At 40.6% G+C, this 26088-nt stretch overlaps 1 protein-coding gene and 1 pseudogene across 2 annotated transcripts in view; one reads left to right on the forward strand and one right to left on the reverse strand.

Moving 5' to 3' along the window:
• Positions 1-26088, reverse strand: part of cnot4b (CCR4-NOT transcription complex, subunit 4b) — a 50752-nt gene that overhangs the window by 15973 nt on the left and 8691 nt on the right. Inside the window, exons 2-10 of one of the 2 annotated variants that reach the window (XM_078165087.1) lie at positions 23354-23583; positions 13108-13305; positions 7553-7639; positions 7320-7421; positions 7086-7211; positions 5777-5901; positions 5282-5461; positions 4676-4733; positions 3590-3845 (exon numbers count right to left, since the gene is read on the reverse strand). In XM_078165087.1, the coding sequence (XP_078021213.1) occupies positions 3590-3845; positions 4676-4733; positions 5282-5461; positions 5777-5901; positions 7086-7211; positions 7320-7421; positions 7553-7639; positions 13108-13305; positions 23354-23527 (1306 nt within the window). In that variant the 5' untranslated portion in view covers positions 23528-23583. Of the gene's footprint in view, positions 1-3589; positions 3846-4675; positions 4734-5281; positions 5462-5776; positions 5902-7085; positions 7212-7319; positions 7422-7552; positions 7640-13107; positions 13306-23353; positions 23589-26088 lie in introns of both variants that reach the window. The other variant, XM_033614931.2, reaches the window with a different exon arrangement.
• LOC144461813 (E3 SUMO-protein ligase ZBED1-like) lies at positions 16799-19395 on the forward strand (annotated as a pseudogene).

Consider the following 26088-nt stretch of genomic DNA (forward strand, 5'->3'; position numbering starts at 1 on the left):
ATAACTGCACTAGCATTAGTATGTCTTTGTAAACTGGTTGGCTAAATGTCGATACAGCTGGACAATAAGCTGCATTTCCATTTTTAAATTCAGGTAAACTAAAGACTGGAAGCTAAACTATTTCTTGAAGAATCAGTTTCTCCATCTGCCCAGCACGTCTGTGCAGCATCTCCATCTGTGATTGCCAACTTCATAGCAACACCAAGACTCCAGGAACTGCACCCGACAGCTGGTCTCCAAGAACTTTACAGCAGGCGACTCCCCATAAAAAACATTAAATGTCACTGAACTGTTGGAGGTCTAAACTAGAGAAAAGGCTGACAGGCTTACAGGTTTGTTTGTTTTTTAAATGTTCTTATACTATAAAAATCTAAATCAGTTTGTGTGCAGATGTTTCTACTTTGACTTGAGGCCAAATGACATGTTGAGAATACTCTGACACTACTGCCAACCTTACACCAAAGGACTTTTCAAGTGATTTCACTATTGTAGACAAAGTTCCAGTGTCAGAATAAAATCATGAGAGTTTTAGCTCAGTTGGTGCACGTTCCTCTGATCTCGATGATTTGGTGTAAGGTTGTCATAAAACTCAGTCTGAGCTGTCTTGAGTCTGCCTTCTTCTCATCTCAACATTCCAATACAATCAAACATGTTTAATATTTTCCTAAGCTTTTAGTCTTGGCTCATCCAAATAGCAAAGAATAGCTGTGCTCTCTCCACCAACAAACAAGAGGCAGCAAGCCAGTAACATGGAGGGGACTCAGGGGAGGCACAAGAACGTGGGCAAGTCTTGATTCTTTTCCTTGGAAAAGGAGGAGAAACAAGTGGAGTTGTGGAGTGAACGACTCAGTGCTTATATTGGCGTGTATCTGATCCACCAGCCAGCACTTATTTCACTGAGAAATGTTAATTTCTGAAACGGTTGGCCTCTCCTTCTCACCGTCTCCTCTCACTATAATAGTACCACCAACTAACAGAGGCTGGTAGAGAGTTGAGGCTACAGATTACAAAATGTCAAGTTTGTTAACATATACAGTTTATCTTTGTAGATTATATTGATGCCAAAGTAATAACAATGCTGTCGACATATGATGTTTTTATCTTGTGTTTCTAGAGTTATGTGTTTTTACAGACACGAGGAATTGTTAATATTTCATACAGAGTTGGGCAGTAGCGTCTCTACAAGTAGTGACATTACTAACTGAATTACACTTCTCAGTACCGTGGCGGTAATGTCACAATTTTCTAAGTCCAACAGAAGTAGTAATGAAGTTAATTAATTTACCGAGTAGGGTGGTAGCGTCCACAAAACTTTTTTTCTACAGAGGTCTCCATAAAAGAAAGGATAATAAAACTGAGGATAAGTAATGTGACTGACACCAGCTCTACATCGAGACATGTAGACAAGGGAAACACTTCCGCATGACATCACATACCAATCTTTTAGTTTATTCTGCTTGCTGCTTCGCTATTGGCTTTTCTTGGCAAGATCCACCCGACTCTGCCTCTGATTGGCTACACTGCACTTCTTGATGCATCTCTCACGTGTCTTGCCCATAGGCTGTAGCCCTTTTTGCACTACCAGATTTTCCGTGAATGTTGGGCCGTTTTGCTGGCAAGCTGCAAGCGTTTAGACACACAGAGCCAGATTGGCTAGTTGATCCGAGGTGCCTAATTTTCCGCCTCGTAGAGTAGTCATATTGGCGGAACCCTTTTAGTTTAAACAGACCGAGGCGGCCTTCCGCAACGGGAGGGGCTGTTGAAGACTTGTGCGAGGAGCTGTTGATGACGCCGCACGTGCGACCCACTGGCGATGGATAAACAGGAAACAGCTGATAGCAGGAATTAGCGAGCAGCTAGTAGCAAGAGGGAAACACAAACCTGACAGACACTGTAAAGATGAGCAACTGGGGAGACAAGGAATTGCGCTCCCTCCTTGCTCTCGCAAACAAAGAGGCCATTAACCGTCAGATGAAAGAAACGGTGAAGAACGGGCTGACTTACAAGAGAATCGCCAAAGGACTGACCAGCCGCGGCTTCCCTCCCACGTCACAGTTTACATCACACGCTGAGCTACAGGTTTTGTTACTTGCTCACGCCCCCCATTGCCTCGAAAAAGGCGCATTCTGTATAAACAAAAGTAGGTAGGCGGCATTTTGCCACACTCCCCGATTTTGTTTTTATACCAATGCTGAAAAAAGACTGATTGGGCTTTCCTGCAAATTTGCACAATTCCTATCTAAAAAGGTCTTGTATATATTTAGTGAAATTGCAGTGCACACTAGAAAAATAGACACAACAAGGGCCAAGAAAAGAGCTAAGGAAGACAGAGAGCAGTAATAAGAAGAAAGAGATGTTCATATTCTAATGTTCCAAAAAGAAACGTCTGAATTGAGGTCAGTTATTTTTATTGTTTATATTACTGTCTTTTATATGTTATAGTTTAACTGACTGAAAATCTATTTTGGAATTCTGTTTTTGAATTAGTGATGTAGCCAGATAGCCTACTGAAAAAGGCCAAGACAGAGAAATGCATTAAGCAGGAAGACGAAGAGAGAAAGAGAGAGAGAGCAATAGGCTGACTGATGATGTCATGTTATTAGAGGACATGTTCAAATGTCACAAAGTCTTCAAAGAAAGAAAAGAAGTAAGTTTTAATTTCCGCCTGTTATTTTATAGTACGCAGTCCAACTGAACATTTTTTTGCCTGCCTATGTGTTTTCCTGCGGTAACACTGATTTGACATTAAGTCAAAAAATAAAAATAGCTTTGGAAGCAGCAAGTTACTATTGCCATTTTCTTGTAGCTTGTTGCATTTCTCTGGGGATGGCTTCAGTGGAGTAAAACTTTATTTTGATGTAGAGCAATTGATAGCTTAGTTCACTACAGTTTCTAAGTAGCTTGCTTGACACTAATTTCATATTTCTTAAAAGGCAGTTTGGTGTAATATTTTCCACAAAGGAACTAATCACAAAGGGAATCTAGTTGTAATCTTCAAAAAGTGACCCTGCAAGATCCTCAGTCTTTGCAAAATCTTAAAGTCTGTGACTTCACTCATATTGTCCTTAGATATGAGAGGATTCAGACTTTCAAAATTCTTTTAAAAGTCTTCTTGTGCATGGGAGGCATAACTCTTTTGAGGACATCTAGGCATTTTTATCTTTCTTTAGTTGAGTTTTATCATTTCAGAGATTCTATTCTTTTGGTACTGGAAAACTATTTCCTACATTTTACAAGAAGGAAGAATCAATTATTAGTACATCTGGATTTGCTTTCATTCCAACTTTTTAAAAACACCTTGAGTATATTTACCTGTGGATCATCTACTCCAGTGTAACTGACATCAGCTCAAGCCTTTATGGTGTGATACTCAAAAGACATGCAGTGGAGTACTTCAAAGTACATTGAGCTTTTAGGCTAGATTTTCTTCTGTACTGTTACACTTTATGTTGTGAAATTTCTAAGGGCAATCTGAGACTTTGTGAAGAACTATTACACCCTTCTATTATAAAGCATAAAAGATTAACCAACTGCTGCTCTTATGGTTTCTTTTCACACATCAGGCTGATCATTTCTCTGTCAGACCCACCTGAGGTGAAGAGGCTCTGTGGCTCTGGTGCAGTGGGCCAGTCAGCGTTGCTGTGTGGAGAACTTGGGAAGCCGCTCTGTCCACTGGGTAGTGGGTTTGGATGCCTGAAGTTACTGTTGTCTGAGAACAGCGACTGGGACTCTGCAGCAGCTACTTCAAATGGGGAGCGAGCCGTGTGTCCTGTGACACTGATGGGAACCACCAGGCTGGCCTTAGTAAGGCCAGGAGGGGGCGATGGAGAGTCACTGCTAGGGAGCTGGAGGACATTAGAGAGGACAGCATCTTACTTACTTCATCCTTTACTCAGTCTGGTGGTAGTTTAATTACAACACATATGTATGAACAGAACATAGAAAAAATGCAGACAAAACACAATGTAGAAATTCAGCCCATCACCAAAAGAAAATGTTGGCACTGTACGTTTCTGCAAATCACAGATATGTTACATTTGTGTGTTACATGACTCATATCAATGTTTCTTAAGTGATGTATTATATGTGCTAATAATGTCATTGGGAGGTGGGGGTGGTGGTGTATGGGATGACATCTTAGGGACATGACTGTCAAGCTGCAGACCACTTTTCAAGACCACGAGGAGCAAATGTTCTTTACCATGACATCACTGCATTTCCTGCCAGGGTAGTGCCACAAAAAGCGGTCTTTTTTCACTGAGACATTACTGCATATAATGCCTGGGATTGTACCAAAAAAAGTGGTTGTTTTCTCCTGAGACATCACTGTGTTTCCAGCTGGAATAGTGCCGCAAAAACTAGATATTCTAAGCCAAAACATGATCTTCTTCTGACCATAACCAAGTGGTTTTTGCACCTAAACCTAACCACACGTTAACCACAATGTTGCTTAAACCAAACGGTTTAACTGTATCCGCTACATAAAACATACAAATGTAATATATCTGTGGTTTTCAGAAACATACAACATTTTTTCTGGTGACTGGGTTGATCATTCCAAACATGCCGGATTTGTGCATAAGCTACGTCTAGATTAGAATGTACAACAATGTCTTAGGACACTTTCACTAAAACATTTGAATACTCCTGCTTTTGTAATTCAAGTGTTTCCTACCAATTGTGAGGTTTCACCATTGCCTATGCTGATGATGTCTGTCAGCTTGATGCTGGGGCTGTAAAATAAAAGCAGAGAAAAGGAGTAATTATATTTACCCACCAGACAATTGAGGAGTGTTCTATCCTTATCTGATCGTGTCAGTGTTTATACATGTTACAGTTACTGTAAATTGTCATATAAAAGCCGGTAATGAATAATGTCAAGCACAAACAAATAAAGGCCAGTCACTGATAATGGGCAAACTAAATTACATGTAGGCCATAAACACTGTTCTCACATGGTACATTACAACAGCAATAATTCCACAAGAACATCAACAGACATGTCGCACTCACTGTCCTAAGAACAGTTTCATTCACATTTTAATGCCAGTTTTTCCACATTTTGATTTTCCCCAATCAAAGTTGAGCTTCTGTTGATGAAACTCAAGACTTCTTTACATTAAAAGCTTTCCAATAACAGACAGGCTGGAAGACTTTTAATGTGAAAAATCTCCTTGAAGTATTGAGTGACATCCACAGTAGCCTAACACTGATTAGAAAGGAAACAAAGAGTCAAAGGACTCCGATCTACCTCATGCAGAGTTCTAAAGTTGTATCTCACCTGGTGAGGTCACTGTTTGAGGAGAAAGGGGAGAGGGCCGGTACAGGGCCATGGCTAAGGTCTGGTTCAGGCCCCTCAGGGGTCAAGTGATCAGAGTCTGAGCCGTCTAATGGCGGACTCCTCCTGTGGTCTGACGACAGACCGTTGGTCATCCTCCCGTCTTTACTGGAGCTGTTAGACCTGTGACAGCACACAGACCCAAGAGCACACAGGGAATACACAAAGTCAAAACTGAACTAAACAGTTTAACATAAAGCTAAGCAGAAATATCTTCATTTACAACGAGTAATGCTTCAAATCTTGCATTTATTTTAAATAGTTTTAATTTAAAACAGTACAGCAGTAGATCTGAATTAACAAAAACAGAACACAAAACAGTTCTTTTGAAGAGAACAAAAAGGACATGACAAGTACAAAGAGGACATGAAGAAGGTGTCAACAGGTAAGACACACAGAGACTGATACACAGAGACACAGACACTGGAGTTAGAATACCTCTGTAAAGAGTTGGCTTTGCCCTTTGGCTTGTCCCCTGACACAGTGGAGGTCTGTAGGAAGGTCGGGTTCATTTTGTAGAGGTCTTGTAGTAATTTCTGCTCATACTCCTGATGCTTTCCTGCCTGGAAACAAAACAACAGATTCGAGAGAGAGAGTTATGTTTCTGGAGAAACATAACATAACCAGAATCACTGGCGTCCTCTTTGGCTGAGCTGTAACATTAGCTCGCTTAGTAGTGCTAGGTGAGCTAGCAGTAGATGCACGCTTCCTTCTGCGCTGTGATATGGTTGGCAGGTGTAGTTTGGTAGAAAGAAAATAGTTCCTACATAAAACTGCTCACAACAAAGTATGTGGATTATATTTAGTAAGCAGGTCATGATTTCTGGAAAGAGACATTGCTGTAGATATTCAAAAGTATTTTTTGGCGCTTTGAGCACCACAAGCCGAGTACTATCTAGTTCCATTATACTGGAAAAGGCAGGCATGTCTACAGCCGATATCTCCAACACTCAGCAACTCACACCAAAACAATCTAGACTGATAAACAGCACTACAGTAAAGCGGAAAAATATTTGTTTTTTATTTGGGACTGAGCTGTAAATAAACTTGTGGTATGTGGGTTAAACACCTGGCTTGATCCCTAGCCAGATTTCTGGTAAGGCTATGATTCAGTGTTGGTTAAGATAGCTTAGCAACATCAGGCACAATCTGCCTCCACGCAGTGGCTTGTGTCCTGGCCATAAAGCTACCCAGAAATGCCATTAGTTTTAGACAATTTAAATTAGTTTGGGTATCTCAGCCCCTTTAACAATGCCTCCTCAAGGCAGGAATTTCATGCCGTTATGCCACCTCACTGTTCTGTATAAAAGGTACAATGCTGGAATGGCGAGACAGAGTTGTCTCACCTTTAAGGTGGCATCAGAGGTAGTAACAGTGCTGAAACAATGTCTGTATTTGGGACAGCCAGCCAGCAATATGGGATAATGTGTTTTTTCCTTTCCCCATCAGGGCTTCCATCATGCTTTGGTTGATGTAAACCCAACACTTAACCATAAACATACAAACAATGATCCTCTGGATCCTTTGATACTGTAGAAAATGTCTGAATTTGTTGATTATGTCAGTTCTGAGGTATAAGGAACATCTGATTACCACTATTCTTTTAGGAACAATTATCCAAAATCATTGCGATAACAATCACTCCAGCAGTATGTGTAAATCTGTGAGTTCATGTATGACTCTGAGAAGAGGATTAAAGAGTTAGGTTCTGTAGTGTCTTCTGAACTACGACCCTGGCTTAGCTTACCTGCATCTCCTCTTTAGTAAAACTGGCAGCTTCGTCCCCCAGCTCGTGTAGATACATGCAGTCCGGTTTGGGGCACTGCATGCTCTTTAAAAAGTAACTGCAGTATTTTGTTGTTCCTAAAGAAGCCTGAAAACACAAAATACACTTAATAATAACTCAACTCAGCTGAACATACTATGAATTCGAAAATTCTGTCCTTTATCTAAATGCGCTACTTCCATCTCTCGAGCTTACCTTAAGTGTTCTACCATCGACCACTACATTGTTGACACATTGGATTGCTCTGAGGGCGTCTTCAGAGCGAATATATGTGACATAGGCACTGGCACTGGGCCCCTGGGATGAAAGGGCAGACAACAGAAACAAAGCTAACATTACAAACTTGTCTGATCCATGTGGCTCTCTGACAGAGTTTCCTCTGACCAGACTGCTGACTCCGACCTGCTGTTAGCTGTGCAGGGCCTCACCTGTGAGCCAGCGTATGATGTGCTGTTGTTGATCACAACTTTGTGAATCTTCCCAAATTTCCCAAAATACTCTGGCCTCTTTAGAACCTGTAAATGCAGAAGACAAATAGTCAATGTCGTCATGTAGCATCATTATCAAAATGGTTATTGCTTTAATGGTCCATCTATTGTCTTTATTTCATTTTGTTTAATTTTAGCAACAGAATTTGAAATGGTAAGTAGGGGAGCATCACAGCTTTCAGTTGCTGTGCAGATGATTCTAATACAGATCATCTGAAATTGCTCTTCGAATGGCTGTGACTCAGGGGGTAGAGCAGTCCATGGAAGATTGACTGTTCTATCCCTGCATGTCGAAATTTCCTTGTGCAAGATACTGAACCTCAAATTCTCCCCAGTGTGGGTGAATGTGGCATGTAGTGTAAAAGCACTTTAAGTGGTCGGAAGACTACAGAGGTACTATACAAATGCAAGTCCAGTCCAAGTTCAAATGTGAAACAACACTTCGGTGGGCCATCCAAATTTCACCTCCTCCAGAAAATTCTGTCTCTTATTCGTTCTCCTCCTTAAGGTTATTAATAGCAATTTACAGACAACAAAAGACAACAAAAAACTCTCCAGCTAATTCAGAATGCAGCAGCACGTGTACTAACAGGAACTAAGAAACAAGATCATATTTCTCCTGTTTTAGTTTCTCTGCACTGGCTCCCTGTAAAATCCAGAATTGAATTTAAAATCCTACTGTTAACTCATAAAGCTCTAAATGGTCAAGCTCCATCATATCTTAGAAAGCTCATAGTGCCATATTATTCCACCAGAACACTGACAGACACAGACAATGGATGTATTAAGAGAACTGGATACTATGTTGGAGGCAGGGTCCCGTTCATTCCTATGAAAGTTTCTCAGTGGTGCATGAAACCAAAAACCTTCAAATGCCATGTATAAAATTACACAGATTATTGCCATTGCTTCTACACTTTGAGGCACATAAGCCTGGTTTCCACCATGCAGTCCAGTTCAGTTCAGTTTGGTACACACTAGAACGGTTATTGCTCTGGTTTCCATTGTAGGGTTCAAAAAGCTGTGGATGGTACTAGTGGAACCATTCCCATTTCTGTCAATGCTCTGTTGGGGTACCTAGCACACTGAAAAGGTACTACAAGGTGGAGCTAGCAACACGGTAGTCCGTTGATTGGTCAACAGAGAACCGTCACTCTTGCTCAGAGCTAAGTTGTGGCTGGTTTTGAAGGTTATGTAACAGACGTTCCTCTGCATCAGCAGTGAAGAGGAAATACAGCAAGAGCTGGACAGAGCAGTGAGTGAGAACAGCCCCGCCCACATTTAGGAGTACTGTCTGCAGGAGTAACGCTGAAAATGATCTAGGGTCTAGGTACATGTCTGTAGGGGTTACTTTTGGTTCTAAAGGTACTTTCCTGAAGGTTTTTAGTAGGGATGCGCAATAAGATCCGCACTTTATTGGTGTCGGCCGATATTGACTTGGAGATGAACTAACAGAATTATCCAAAATGCTTTTTTCTTATTTTGCAAAATGAATGAATATTACATGCAATGAAAAGTTGTGTATTTTATGTCTCCATCTGCTGGTGGGCCATTACGGTAAGAGTACCCATGCATAACATGAGAAAAAGTGGATATATCGGTTATTGTCAAATGAGTTGTTACATATCAGCAAATTGGATGTCTGCAAAAAAATCCAAGATTGAGCATCCCTAGTTTTTGGTGGAACCAAGCTATAGAGCAGGTGCACTAGAGTCTTCCACCAGCTTTTTTTTTTCAGTTTTCCACTAGCTTGAATGGAGATGAAATTATTCAATTGTGCGGCTCTTCTAGACTTAACAATTGTTATTAAATCAAATTAATCAAATCTCGATAGTGGAACGAGTCATTTTGTGGGGATTCCGTGGGGAATTGTATTCACTGATTTAGAGAGGTTTCTCTCACCATGTTAGTCAAAGTGAAAAAACCTTATTGGGCCACAGATGTATTCCACTGTTTGGCCAATATAAAAATTGGCTTCAAAGCCCGGTGAACTTCCTTGGGGCCTGGCATGGACACAATGTGTCACCTAGGCAGGGCCAAGTGTTTTTTGTTTTTTTTACCTGCTACACAGACTTTGTCTTTGCCGCATGTGGTTGCTGCCAGCTTCACTGTGTGCACATTGAGTTCTGCCAAGTGATAATGTCGTTTGTTATGTAGGGTTTAGAAGCGTAGGCTATATTAACTGGCACTGAATTAATTAACCGGATCACTTTAACTACAGAATTCACCGATTTGATTGATTTATTGTAATGTGAAATGTAAAAACACCCACAAAGTTCCTCTGCTGTGTTGCAGCAGCCTCTGGTACAATGAGGTATTTATTTCACTGATTTTTAAACAGAGTGTCTCCGGGGGGGGGGGGGGGGGGGGGGGGGGGGGGGGGAGTTTCACAATGCTATGGAGTTTTCAGGGGTGCACAGAGAAAAGAAAAAAAAATCAGCAGCGAGCTGTGGTCAGTATAGCAGCTTCAGTTGATTATAATGGATGTGTGCATTCTGCAGAGGACATGTCGTGCCAAGTCCTTGCCCTGTGTATTTCACCTGTGACAGAAGGTTTAAGTATAAAACCTCAAACTTCTCCTGGGAAAGAAAGAACGAGCAGTTCTTTTGGAAAATACACTTACAGCATAAGTCTGGAGACAAAAAGGCACTTGTACATTGCTCCTTCAGAGACAGGAATCATCAACTGAATGTAGACTAACAGTTGAGAACCCAGAGGAAGTGTTTGTGTTGGTGTCAGCGGTCTAAGCTGGATGGCAGTTTTGACATTCTGCTCAGTCTTGGCAGTAAGCACACAGTGGGGGGGGGGGTCATTTTATTGTGTGGCCTTTGTGTGACTGAAGCTGTCCTGCCTGCTCAGCCTCCCATCCTCTTCCTCCAAAACACAAAGACAGTCACACATAAACAGGAAGAAAGAAAGACATGGATGACAGAGAGAGACAGAAGACAAACAGAGTTTTCTCTCGGCTCACAGGTTATCTTGTACAGTTAGAAAACAGGTGGTATGCGGAGAGAAACTGCAAGCTTCAACGGTATGTTTTTGTCACTTGCCTGGTCGGGACAGTGGTCAGAAGCCTACTTGCCCGAGTAAATTTGTACTTGACTTTATTCAGACTGTTTTATATATTATTATTAAAAAACAACAAAGACTAAAGTTAACTGTCAAGACAAACAACCTGTTTTATCTGCCTTGCTCTCAAACTTCAGCAAACTGCGCAATACATAGTTGGAGTTTAGCCCACATCCCCTAATGCCATCCATCCGACTAAACTCCTGTTTTTAGGATGAGTAAAATACTCGCAGGTGCTTCAGTTTATAAACTTTGTCTTCACCCGCCGCCATTTTCTTGCAGTTGTTCAATTGGTACTGCTCATATGCAACTCTCAAGAGATGAGGAAGAAGCAAGATGACTTGCTCCATAGCTACTTCCATCATTAGTTCCAGAAAAAACAATGCGTTTAATTCTTTTTTACCAATGCCCAGTCAGGCAAGTGAGTTGCTAGATGTACTAGCCACAGTCAACTGGGCGATCCTTATTATTGAGCCCTGAACTGCAGTATTAACACAACAAGCCTGGACATTCTGAGCAGACAGTGAAATGAAAAATACAGTTTGTCTGTGTGTGTCGCTTGGGCTGGACGATATGGCTTAAAAATAATATTGTGATATCTTTAGGCTATAACGCAATACACGCACATATCTAGATATTTTGACATCTCCTCTAATTAAGTAAAATAAAACACTCTTATAATGAAGTTAAATGAAGTACTGGTATATTAAAAAAATTCAAAGCAGAACCACTGGTGCTTTTATTTTGAAGCAGCTGGCTCATCTCAGGACAGAAGTGTTGATGTTTTTACTGTGGACTTAAAGTCTCCAGTCAACAACTAGATGTTAGCAGCAAGCACAAAGTTAAACTGTTGCTGCTGCACCTTTAAACATGAGAATTTTTTCACTGTAAGATAGAAACTAATGGCTCTCTAGTTCTTATATTAATAATATTTGCAAGTCGCACTTGTGCTCCATGATCGCAAATGTTAAATGTGATGATTTATTCATTATAAGCTGGAAACAAACTGACTGCTCTCTAGACCATATATTAATAATTTTTGCCAGTTGCTCCATGGTTGCAAAATGCTACTAAATACTAAATACTTGGTATGCAGATGAGAAACGCGCTTCACTTGCTCACATACTACCACTCGGGAGAAAGTCACCTGGATGGGCAGAGAAGTGTGTGTGACATATCAGGCTTGTGAGTCTTTCTTAATGTGTGTTTGTGTGTGCTGAATCGAGTCTCATGCCAGGGGCTTAAAAAAATGTGACAATTATACTCTGTGTTCGGGATACAGTCATTTTATACACTGCACGGGAACAAGCCACGAGACACTAAGTATATTTAATGACTGTTAGCAGACATGCTAAACATACCGGTGTGTCAGAAAAGTAATTTAGAGTATTTTATTTCAAAGTTCCTCTCTTTATTTCCAGTAAAATAAAAATATTTTTGAGGGCTTATCTTGATCTTGGGAGCGGTTACATAAATATAATGAGGCCAAATTACATTTAATTTGGCCTCATTATATAAAACCACATTTGACCCCAAATATTTTGTAGAACTTAAGTGTTTGGATTTCAGCTGGCAAAATCTACACTGATTTAGTCATCCCTCTCCCGATCTAACAAGGCAGGTGAGGGAGGTGTGTGTGAAGGCCAACAGCTCTCGACAGTTCCATGTCTCTACTGTTTCATTGCGACTTTCATTGATCAAAATAAATCTGACATGACTCCAAATAGTCTTAAATCTCATCTTAAGTTAAGTGAAATAAATCACAGAAGATTCTTCATTGCCCTTTCAATACTGTCACTTTAATATAAAAATGCATTTGTTCTACTCTACAAGAAACAATGACAATCCATTGTGCTATTATATTTTTGGTGAACTCTTCTGACAGAATGAATAGTTTAGAGAATGACATCATTTGGTGTGGGTGTGTGTGTGTGTGTGTGTGTGTGTGTGTGTGTGTGTGTGTGTGCGTGCGTGCCCTGTTGAACTTAGTGTTAACAGCATGTAGAGTTTGAGAGTAGCTCTAAATCACATACCCAGATTTAAGTGTTCCCAGAGCCTTGTACTTATTTGATATGGTGCTTTCAGACAGACTGCCCTTCACTGCTGGAATGATGATTAATAGGTTCAAAGATATTTATGGCATAAAACGTCATCACAGACGCCATCAGGCACTGACGCTGTGCTACTGCTGCTGCTGTTGTTTTCCAGGATTGCTGAGTGTGGGAGAAGTTGGCAGACTGAAATGCTGCTGCACAATTACATCCCATTCATGTAATGCTTATTCTAGTACATGACAGAACGTTGCTGCACTTTTAAGAGAGTCAACATCAGACCAGCGTCAAAGTATTTCTTCCAGATAGCTACTACCATCACAGCTGCATACACTGTGAATGCTTACTTTACTCTGTGTGTGTGTGTTGTCTCACCTCAGGGTCAGCCAGCCTCTGAGACAGCCCCACTACAAACACCAGGTTTCTCTGGACCACTCGGACGCTGGCTAAATGTTTTCTGTTCTCTGTGATCTTCTGTTTCTTCTCGTTCTGCTTCTGCTTCTTCTCATTCTTTATCCTCTGCAGCTCCTCCTGTGACAGCGGCTTGTACACTGCTGGGTCTTCTGGGTACGGCTGCAGAACACAAACATCATTTCAAAAAAACTTGCCCAGTCATATTCGATTCGACTCAATTCCTTTTATTGTCATTGTAAATGAATACAACTAAATTCAATGCACAGAATAAAACAGAACTTATTCAAAAGTAATAAATAACCTATCCTAATGTCCTATTAGACATTTGTGTGAAGTTTTGTCATAATTAGTATATGAATTCTATGGCCAAAAATGTATTTTGTGAGGCTGCACTGACCTTGACCTTTGACCTTCAAACACAAAATTCTGACTAGATTATTCTTCCATCCAAGTGGAAGTTTGTGTAAAATCTAGAGAAATTCCTTTAAGGTGTTCTTGAGATATTGTTTACAAGAATGAGATGGATGCAAGGTCACAGCGACCTTGACCTTTAACCCTTGACCACCAAAATCTAATCACTTCATCATCGAGTCCAAGTCAACCTTTGTGCCAAATTTGAAGAAATTCCCCTCAGGTGGTCACGAAAATGAGACAGACAAGGTCACAGTGACCTTGACCTTTGACCTATAAACACAAAAATCAAATCCCTCTAGCTGTTCTTGAGATATCGCTTTCGCAAGAATGAGATGGATGCAAGGTCACAGCAACCTTGGCCTTTGACCTTGAGCACCAAAATCTAAATAGTTCATCCTTAAATCCAAGTCAAGTGGACATTTGTGCCAAATTTGAAAAAAATCCCCTTGAGGCTTTTTCTTGTGATATCGTGTTCAAAAGGATGGGACGGACAGATGGACATACGAACGGCTATTTGACGTACGGACGGTTGGACAACCCAAAAACATAATGCCCACAGCCACAGCTATATTTATGCAGAGGCATAAAAGTAAAAGCTACAGGTAGGAGTAATGTAGAAGAAAATATATTGTATAGCAGACAACATCTTGTACGTAGGAGATAAACTTGCACATAAACCAGTTCAACTGGTATTGGTCAACATTACTCAAAAAAAAAACAAACCAAAAAAAAAAACTTTTTTCACCCTGCCACTAAAGGCTTCTGTAGATGCTCTAACACTGTCAGATATCATACAATCTGGAGCTCATAGGAACAGTGTGAGTCATCTCTTTGCTGAGGATGGAAATGTCAACTGAAGATGGAATGACAAGTTTATTTTTAACACCAATGTGGCTTCCTATTAAAGAGTTGCTTCAAGTGACAAAATTCTAAGAAAATTCTTAGAATTATGACATTTTCCAGGAATTGTCTCTACAGTTCAGACTAGTGCCTACTAGAGTTATTCATAAAGAATCTTAGGGGAAAAAAAAGGAATACTTCACTCACAAAATGATCATTTGTAAATAAGTCGTGCTGTGTTTCCTAGAGTTCATGCATGCCTCAAAGGAAAATGGTACACATATTAATTTACCGACTGATTGGGGACCACGTTTAAAAGAAAAACTTTATCAAAATGCAGGTGTTTGGGAAGCACTGATCATACAACTAGATAAATCATACTTGGATTACACTGCACAAGATGCCTGAGTTTGTAAATGGATGTTTTGATATAGTTGTGTTAAACGTGGTCCTCAGTTAATCAATAAATCAATGTGTTTGCCGTTTCCCATGGAGACGTGGGAAAAAAAAAAGTTTTCTACACAAATTTAAGACAACACAGCATGACTCATTGATTTATAAATGGGTGATTCCATTAAGAAAACTCTGAACATAAAAAACTGTTAGAAGTAGGGCTGTAAACTGGTGGGTTGATCAATTGTTTGGTCGTTATGTACTTGTTTGACCAAATTTTCACTGGTCCTACAATCGCTAGTCTTGTGTCTAACAAAGCCTTTCTTTTCCCAGCTGAAAATGCCAGGGGTTGTTGTTCAGTGCTTGTATTTGTCCTCTGTGATGGTTGGTTTATGCTGTGTTTGCTCTGCCCCTTCTCCACTGTACTGCATTTTCCTCAAAGTTCAACATTTTTCACTGTTATTTTCAATCAGAACATGGATAATAGAAGACATTCAGTGTTGGATTTATTTCACTAAGTCGACTAAAATGACACTGGAGTTCAGGGCTGGATAACAAAGCCTCTGAAAGGAATAGGATCACATCAGAGCCCTTGTTGGAGCAGCAGAATGGCTTACTTTAGCTGTTTAGCCTGAACACAGAGGTAACTTGCAATGGATGAGCTGTTGTTGAGCTTTGTGACAGGGAAAAAACACTTTGGTGGACACAGTGCTATCAGGTGGCGTGCACTCTGCACACTGTGGCGATTTAGTTAGTCTAGTGATAACCTGTTCAGTTTTCTTCCCCCATGGACCAATCAAATAGTATGTAGAATTTCAGTCGACCAAGATTTTCTTTGGTTGATCACAGCCCTTGTTAGGAGTAGGAAGGAGGACTTTTCAGAGGCTTAAGATGTTTTTTTTAAGCAGAGGAGAAAATGGTGGTAAGATGGGGGTAAGAGAAATTTTCACTGAATAACAATGAGTTAATGAAACAGTACAGATAAGATCATGCAGGCATAATGTTTATGGACAATCTCATTAGAGAGGGACTCACATCTCCCAACCAACGTAATAATGCTATAACGCTACAAAAAAGTTATCTCACCACTAATTTATGTGCAACTGGAAAAATGCAGCAGTGATGGCCTTTGTCTGTCTCAACCTTCCATCACCACCTTCCATCACCAGAGTGATCACACTAACAATTACAGCACTTTCACATTCTCATATTGTGACACAGTTCATTTCATTTCCACTTGGTGTCCACACCTTGAAGGCTCACAGAAGGGCATGTGTGTGACAATCAATCATATCTTTTTAAAAGAATACATCATACCTAGAAATAGGGCTGGGCGATAAACCGAAAATTTACCGATACCGAAATTTACGACGATAACTGACGTCATTTTGCCCATGTCGGTATATTCGGTGTTAAAAAAAAAAGAAGAGTAAAGTTGTTTTTGTCTTTTTTGGCTGTGTGTGTGTAGGTAGGCTATGCTCATGTCCCTTTAAGACGCTGCACACGTAGTCCAGCGTGTGTAACGTTAGTCACGTGACTCCACCCCATCCAGTCTGTAACAAGAAGGGAAAGAGACGGTGACGAAATGGAGGACGGTTCAAATGTCGAAGCGGCAGCTGCGGCGGTAGAGATAGATCTGGTCGAGGAGGAAGAGCAGCAGCTTGTTCCCAAAAAAAATGCTTCAATCGTTTGGCAACATTTTGGGTTCAGCAAGGACGATGTCGATCAAAAAACCATCAAATGTAAACTGTGCCAAAAGACTGTTGCGACAAGTCAAGGTAACACATCCAACCTCTTCCACCACCTGCAGTACAACCACGTGATTCAATTCGAAGAAGTAAAAAAAGCTCAAAGTGAGAAGCGATCAGGAGGACCAGCAAAAAGTGCTTCCACCTCCAGGCAGCAGTCAATAACCGAAGCATTTGCTAGTACTCAACAATATGAGCGAACGTCAAAAAGATGGATCAAAATCACCAATGCGATAGGCTACCATATAGCAAAAGACATGGCTCCCATTGCTACAGTGGAGCGCAAGGGGTTCAAACACCTCATGAAAACCGTCGACAAGAGATACGGCCTGCCATCGCGAAAGTATTTTTCAAAAACTGTGATTCCCAGCATGTACAGAACAGAGAGAGAAAAGGTCGCTGCTGAGTTGAGATATGTTAAGCACGTTGCAGCCACATCCGATCTCTGGTCCAGTCGCACCATGGACCCCTATATCAGTCTGACAGTACATTACATCAATGACAAATGGAAACTGCGCACCAGAGTGCTCGAGACGGCATATTTTCCATCTGATCACACAGGAGAGATGGTCGGACAGGGCTTGAGAACGATGCAGACTGCATGGGACATCAGAGAAGAGGACCTTGTCGCCATAACAACTGACAACGGCGCAAATATTGTGAAAGCTGCCGAGCTCAACAAATGGACGCGGGTGCAATGTTTTGGGCAAAGGCTGCACCTGGCAATCGGTAAGTGTGCGCATTTTAATGGGGATATCTTTGGGTGGTGACTGGCTGTTATATTCTCTGTTTGTGTGTGTTCAGTTGTATAATGTAGGCCATATTAAAATTTTAAATTATATCTTATCGCCACATAGTAGAGCTACAGCAGTAACGTTATAGCTATAAAATTACAGCTAAATGGCTACAGCTATTTTTCCTTTTCTTAATATGTGTGTGTGTGTGTGTGTGTGTGTGTGTGCGTGTGTTACAGAAAACGCCCTGAAAAAACAAGCCCCTGTGGAACGGGCAATGAAGGTCTGCAAAAAGATCGTCAGTGCATTTTCCTACAGCTGGAAAAAGAAGAAGGCATTACGGAAGGTACAACAAGAGATGAACCTGCCAACGCACAAGCTCAAAACGGCATGTCCAACCAGATGGGGATCCATGCAGATGATGACAGCAAGGATCCTGGAGCAGAAGAATGCCATCACACAGGTAGGTTACATGATCCTTGGTACTCTATTTTATTGTATGTCTTTTTTAGTGGCTGGGCTCAGGTAATGATTTTAGCCTTTATTGTAATTGCTCTGATCTGTCATTTAAGATGAAAAGTGCAATATAAATAAATAATAATAATAATAATAATAATAATAATAATAATAATAATAATAATTATTATTATTATTATTATTATTATTATTATTACTACAGGTCCTTGCTGATGACAGAGCATCAAGGCATCTTGTTCCAAGATGGTCAGTCCTGGATGTCTTGGAGGCCGTCAACAAAGCTCTCGCTCCATTGGTGGAGTTCACCGACGCCCTGTCAGGGGAAGAATATGTCACCATCTCATCTGTGAAGCCTGTCCTCCACATCCTCTGCTCACGAGTGCTGGCTGAGGAAGAAGATGACGTGGCGCTGACCAAAGCCATCAAATCTGACATCCTTGCGTACCTTGATGACAAATTCTTAGATCCCCCCACTGTAGAGCTTTGGGACACAGCCAGTTTTGTTGACCCGAGATTCAAAGCAGCATACATTTCTGCAGACCGTGTCACCGCCACTCAGGAGAAAGTGAAAACCGAGATGAAGTCAGCAGCTGCAGTCCACACAGGAAGTACCGCAGACAGCACCGAGCCTCAGCCTTCTACATCATCAGAAGCAAAGACTGCACCCACTGTGTCACCTGAGCAAGCAGTAGAAGCAGAGCTGAGCAGCTACTCAGTGTCTCCTGTGCAGGATAGTGAGGGAAATCCACTAGATTGGTGGAGAGAGCGTCAGGTACACCTTCCCACTCTAAGTAAAGTGGCAAAAAAGTACCTGTGCATACCAGCGACTAGCTCCCCATCTGAGCGGGTTTTCAGTTCTGGAGGAAATGTTGTTAATGCCTCAGATCCTGCCTGAAACCTGAAATGGTAAACATGCTAGTGTTTCTTAGCAAGAACCTGGAGTAAACACTAGTGCATAGAGTAGAGTGATCACATGCAACAGCAGCCACGAGTCAGATTCACATCTACAACACTAGTCTGAGTAAACAGGTCAGGATACCAAGTCTGCTGCCCCTTTTTTATGTGCCCTGTTCAAGCCCATCTTATTCTTAATCATCAGTGTTCTATTGACATTTTTGCACATGGCACTATTTAACGTATTTGTTTAAAAGAGTTTAAAGTTGTCACTTGTCACCTGTCACATGGCAGTGTTTAGTGTTTATTTGCAATAGTTTTTTCACTGTTCTTTTTTTTTTTTAATTATCTTTTTATTATGTTTAAAGTCAACATATACAGAGTGATTATACTTTGTACACTTTTTTAACAACTGAAACAGTACAAATTGGACAAACAGAAAAGAAAGTAAAAGAATTAAAAATAGAGGTAAAGTAAAATAAATAAATAAAAGGGAGGCGTGTAGCATAGAAAAAAACGAACATGGGGGTTACATTACTAATGATGTTCCATTATAACCTGAAGTCTGATCTATGTGGGCTAATGAAATCAATCCATCCTTTCCAGCATTTTTCAAATTGATCCATCTTGAGTCTTAGAGCGAATGTTAATTTTTCCATGAGGTAAATTTCATGCTACTAGTGTGGGTGCTCTTTGATTTTAGCCATTTTTTTGTGATCGCTTTTTTACTGGCAACCAGCATTATGTTGAACATATATAATTTTGAGAAACCTAAAAGTTGGTGTGGCTTTTTACCCAAATACATAACTTGAAAACAAAAATCAATGCCACATCTTAATACATTTTTCATACTGTCTCTAATTTCAATCCAATATTGATGAATCACAGTGCATTCCCAAAGCACATGAAAGTGATTTGCTCTGTCTGTCCCACAGCCTCTCCAGCATGTTGTCTGCCTCCCCCCAGGGTGCTTGAATGCAGGTGTTAAAAAATATCTGACCCTGTTTTTCCAATTAAACTCTCTCCATGACAAAGAGTTAGTTGATTTCCATTGCATGTCATTTAAATTTTCCCAATCCTCTAGTGATAGTACAAAGTTTCCTTCATTTTCCCATCTTTCTTTTATGTAAGATGTATTGGTCCCACCTAATTCCTAAAGGCCTTTATATAACTTGGAAACAGTCCCTGCACCTAGGTCTGCTCTGTATGCAGCAATAAAGATTCTTAACACCAGATGTAGATTTTCCCAGATCATCTTTGTTAATTATTCTTTTTGTATGGTGCCTTAACTGCAAATATCTAAAGAGGTCCTGGTTGATTATTCCATATTGATCCTTCAAGCTTTGAAAACTAAGAGAGGTTTTTTCAAAGAGGTCCAAATAAATATTGATCCCTCGCTGCTGCCACAACTTAAAGGTTGCATTCAGTCTGTCTGGAGTGAAGCCTGGGTCATAAGTCACCCACCTAATCAATGAATAAGGTTCCTTCTGCCCGTATAACTTCACCATTTTAAACCAGGTTTTAAGTGATACCTCTAGCCATGGGTTAGGCTTTGCCTCAAGATGGTGTTTTAATTCATTGTCCCCAATGATGGCCTGTAATGGGATCTTGCCCAAGAAATGGCATTCAATGGTTTTCCATATAGCTGAATAGCTTGGGTCACAAATATGGATCAAGGGTTTAATCTGGGCAGCTTGATAATAAGTTTTTAGGCAGGGGAGAGCAAGGCCTCCTTTACACCTTGGAACCTGGAGTGTCTTGTATCTAACTCTAGGTTTCTTTCCCTGCCACAGAAATCTCGAAATCCACTTATCCCACTCAGCAAATTTCTTTTCAGGGATCTCCACTGGAAGTGACTGAAACAAATAAAGCAGCCTCGGGAGCACGTTCAGTTTAATTATTTCTATTCATTGAATCAGCCCCAGGAAGGGCAACAGGTTCCACCTGTCCAAATCCTTTCTAATGTTGGAGAGCAGAGGGTCATAGTTTTCAGAGGTTAGACTTGTAAGGTCCTTTGGTATTTTCACACCCAGGTAATTCAATTTGTTCACTTCATTAATGGCATACTTATCTTTGAACTGTTGACTTGTCGTGTATTTGAATGTTAGCATCTGAGATTTATGGGAGTTTAATTTGTAGCCTGATATTGCTCCAAAATCTGAAAGTGTTTGCATTAGTGCAGGGAGAGAGGAGGCCGGGCGTGACAAGAACACCAGGACGTCGTCTGCAAAAAGTGCTATCTTATGTTCACCAACCAATGAGATACCATGTACATTATCATTTTGTCTGATCATTTGACTTAAATGCTCTATAAAAAAGGGCAAACAGGAGAGGACTAATAGGACATCCCTGTCGACAGCCGCGCTCCAACTCAAAGGATGCTGAAAGGGAACCGTTTATTTTAATTCTTGCTGTTGGCTTGTTATAGAGACTCCAGATTGTCCGAATAAACGTTCTATGAAATTGAAAGTTATGCAGAGTGTTGTATAAAAAAAGACCAACTTACAGAGTCGAACGCCTTTTCGGCATCCAAGCCCAATATGATTGCTTCAGTTTGTTCCTGGTTTATCTGATGGATCACGTGTAATGTACGTCTAATGTTATCTTGAGTTTGCCACTGTTTAATAAAGCCTGTTTGATCCAGGTGTACGATTTCAGGCAGAATTCGTTCCAGTCGTTTAGCTAATATTGATGCAAAAATTTTGTAATCCTGATTTAAAAGGCTCACAGGTCTATAATTTGAACAGTCCAGCCTATCTTTTCCCTATTTGGGGATAACTGTAATTACTGCCTCTCCCCAGGAGGGGGGAGGTTCTCCCCCCTGCAGCACCCAATTGAATGTCCCAAGCAGCAGGGGTGTCAAAGTTTCCCTCAGTACCTTATACCACTCAGATGTGTATCCATCCAGCCCTGGACTTTTGTTAGATTTAAGATTGGAAATTGCCCTGTTCAGTTCCTCTGCCATTATTGGTGCACACAGAGATTCGTTTTGAGCCTCAGACACTGTTGGGAGGTTTAGCCCCTCAAGCAAGAGGTCTTTTTTCAGTGTTCTATTGACATTTTTGTTCATGACATTATTTATCATTTGTTTACAAGTGACACTACCTCCAAGGCCTTTACACAGAGATGGGCCTTTGCACATGATAATGGCATTATTTAGCCTATAATTGTTTACAAGAGACTACCTCCAAGGCCTTTACAGAGAGATAGGCCTTTGCACATGATGGCATTGCCTTTGCACAAATCATTGTTTACTTTTCCAATGGCCAAACTTTTTTCTTTTTTGCGCACGTGCGGGGGGGGGGGGGGGGGGGGGGGGGGGGGGGACACCACACCTCCTCACTAAGGTAAACGTTTCTGTCTCCTGTGCTCATTACTCTAAGCTGTCGTCAGAACTCTCCTCAAGTCCTCCTATACTAGGACTCCTTGGTAGAAGTTTTTAGGCCAAGCTAGAGCTCTGAGAGGGTCCTCAGAATGTTTGTGAGTATGGCCACTGAAATCCACTGTTGACCCTATTCCTGATGTGTCAGAGGTTGCATTCAGATAAAGGTGTCCAATATGTGATTTTCTTCCTCATGTGATGCCACATTTACCTGACAATACTGTATGCTTGAAATGTTATAAAAATAGCTAGCAGAACAGTCAGAGGAGAAATGGCTGCAATACAAATACATAGTGAATTAATAATTCCACTTTATTGCAACTTAGTCTTATTCATGTAGCTTTGGTCATCACTTCTATTGGTTATGAGAACACTGTACTCAAAGTTTATTGAAGAGATCTGGAAACGTGGTGACATCTCTAAAACAAAGTGTGACCGGTCAATAAACACGAGCAGTCAGAAGATAAAGCAGGTTAGAAAAAAGTGGGCAGTTTCTCCTAACCATTTAAACCTCTTTATATGGAGTCAAAGTTAGTGTTCCTGAAATGTTTGTTATAATCCCTCATTGAACAGGGACACTGTCCCAGTGGACATTAGTGCCAAATCTTAGGAAACTCCCTAAAGGCCTTCTTGAGATATTGCATTCACGAGAATGAGACGGGCACAAGGTCACAATGACTTTGACCTCTGACCATCAAATTCTAACACTTTCATTGTTGAGTCCAAGTGAAGATTTGTGCCAAATTTGGAATAATTCCCTCAAGGTGATCTTGAGATATCACTTCATAAGAATAAGACTAACAAGGTCACAGTGACCTTGACCTCTGACCTATGACTACCAAAATCTTATGGGTTCACTGTTGAGTCCCAGTGGACGTTTGTGCCGAATTTAAAGAGATTCCCTCGTGGTGTTTTTGAGATATCACGTTTACAATATCCGCATGGACGGACAACCCAAAAACATAATGGCTCCAGCCACGGCTATCACCAGCGTGGAGGCAAAAAAGGAATAGATTAATAAAACAATTAAGATAAAGCCAAATTCAGTTAAAGATGATTTAATTAATAAAGCCCCATCTCTATACTTCTCCGAGTACCCTGAATGGAATGGATTTAATGTTTTCTCTTGTGCATACCAGTCACCTGAAAAGGATGATCATTGGACATGGGATGTATTGAAACACAATATGAGCATTAGGGCTTGTGTGAATGAGATGAATTCATCACTTTCAGTGGGACTAGTATCAGTTATCAGGAAATCCTACACTTTTTTGGTGCACACACTTTGTCAGGCTAAACACACTTTAAAAAAGATGGAGATCTACCTTTCTGCAGGCAGGACAGAGACCGTTCTCGTCTGTCCTGATTCGATGCCAGCAGAAGCGACAGATCTGGTATCCACAGGTGCAGGGGAAGAAGTTGACGTCATCGATCTCCAGCGGTTCCATACACAGTGGGCACTCCATTGGGTCGTCCTTCAAGTCAGGGTTACGGGACATCCTATGATTGCACACTGCTGGACAGGACAGCTTTCACGGGTCAGGGACAGGAGGAGCTGCACTGGAACAGAGAGAAACAGGAGCTTTGATATATCCTGAAGAGCAATCAACTAGATGAAAAATCCTAAGTCCATTTACTCGCAATCTCTACAGACTGATATCCCTGGCTACACCAAAGCAAAAGTGTTGAATGAAGCAACAACATAGTGATGGTTCATTCTTATCAGTTTAACAGTAAACAAAAAAATGGCCACTGCTCTGACCATCCTGCTATGTTGATTTGAATGGGAATGTCTGTTCTACTCTCATCCTATTTTTACTGTTTTGGCATAGACCAGCATCTGTCAAGTATTTGACTGACCAACACCGCACCCTGCCACATGACATTTCATTACACTGCATGACAATATTTAAGCTATGGTTTTTGCTAGACCCTGTGTTGTCGCTGAAGTTCTATCTGTATCTGAGCCACTATGTTCAAATAAGTCCAGTTTGAGTAACAGATCCATGACTTAAAAGGCTTCTCAGACACAAAAAACACAGACTGCACAGTGTTTTGTAATACTATGGACAAGAACGAACAGTCTGCCCTTCAGGGCATACAGTACACAGGGCCCATTTCTATTAGCCAGGTACCTTGAAGAATCCAATCCCTGAACTGAGACGTTGCAGATAAGTGTTTTCTTCTTTTTTTTTTTTTTTTTACCATAACCTACCGCATACCGTGTGTGGCTGTAGCACAAGACCCTTAACAAAATGACCAGAGAATCCAAAAAAGGCAAACATTCTTCATCAGTTGAAGCAATCAGGGTCCACATTTAACAGCAGCAAAACTCTATCAAAACTAGGGATGCAGGATATTAGTTCTTTTGCAGATACCCGATATGCCAATATGTAACAACTTATTTGATAACTGATAACGATACATCCATTTTTTCCCCACCTTATTTTAGTGATCATCAAGTTGCTTCTGTAGTGGAATTAACATCATATTATGCATGCATGCTGTTATTGTTATGGCCCACCAGCAGATGGAGACATATTCATTGTGCAAAATAAGAAAAAGCATACTGGCCGATTCCGATATTTCATTTCAAAGCCAATATCGGCCAATACCGATGACGTGCTGATATTATCATGCATCCCTAATCCAAACAGCTGTTTACAAACGCTCACAACTCATGCAAATCTAATTTATCCAGTCATATGCTCAGTACTTCCCAAGCACATGCATTTTCAATAAAATGTTACAGTATAAAACACTTACGCCTTCAAGTCGTGCTCCCTGAGTGTGCCCAGGCTCAAGCGTGCATATAAGCCCTGCTTGAGCAGAGTTCAGATTCATGCACTTATTCAGGCATGTTACTGCTCCATGCATGAGACTGTTTAACTGACATCTTTTAAATCGTAATGTTTTAGCAAAAATGCACGTTTGGAAAGCAGTGTTCATTTTGACAGCTTTAGGCTTAGTCTTCAGATGAAAAGACTTATTGATTTTAGTCATTTTTACCTGTCATAGTTTTAGTCAATATGTTTATATGTTTTTTTAATCTTTAAACAAATCCAGTGAGGCTAAGTCATGTATCAGTAATTAGAATCAAGGTGACAGGTTGTGTAAAAATTTAATTTGGACATTTTTAAACTATATTTTCAACTATAAAATATATCAGCACACTTACAAACTAATTTCTCCAGCAGTGTTTGACAGGTTTAAGAGGTGATTTACGAGCACATACATCATTTGAAAAGCAAAATATCTCTCTATTTATGCTCTGAAAAACTTTGGCACCACAAACAACTAATCTGAGACAACCAGGATTTGTACCTAGGTTCACTGTAAACTCTGACTTATCTATCTCACTGTTAAGAAGCAGAGAAATAACAAAATTAAAGCCTGAATGATTTCTTAATCTGCAACATGTTAGTCTGGAGGTTTAAACTCGTGTCCTCTCACAGAATCGGAAATTAAAATTTCAAACTGTTTACTTACAGCACAGCTACACTCACAGACAACTGAGCACTCTATCTGCCAGTCAAACTGCAGCAACCCATAAAGTCCAGACTGAGTGGAGTCCGGCAGGGATCAGCTGTGAAGTCTTGTGGCCGATGGCTGATTGCTCTGCTGCCGTTCAGCGAGCGGGTGGCAATACATCCTGGCACACACTATTTACTGTAGTTTGCCAGCCTGACGCTCATACAGCATTTCAAGTCAATTACAAAACATGGCTGTTCTCGGCTTTCAGTGTCCACTAGTCAACGTCTCGTCAATGAAAATGAAACAAAGATTTTGTCTTAGTTTTTATTATCAAGACCTTTTTTTAGCTCAACATCGTCTCATTTTCGTCATGGAAAAAAGGTGGTTGACAAAAGGTGGTTGACAAAAACTTTTCTTCATAGTTTTCATCAACGAAATTAACACTTTTGGGAAGTACTGAGTATAGTTCCTTTATAAAAAAAAGTTTGTGAAAAGAGATTGTAAGTAAAACCTCATGGTGCAAAGCATAAAATCATATAAAAATAATAAAAAGGAAAAAAAGGAAGTTCTAAGCAGGATAATAGGA

Source organism: Epinephelus lanceolatus, chromosome 23, assembly GCF_041903045.1.
Source record: "Epinephelus lanceolatus isolate andai-2023 chromosome 23, ASM4190304v1, whole genome shotgun sequence".
In the NCBI taxonomy this organism is placed as follows: Eukaryota; Metazoa; Chordata; class Actinopteri; order Perciformes; family Serranidae; genus Epinephelus; species Epinephelus lanceolatus.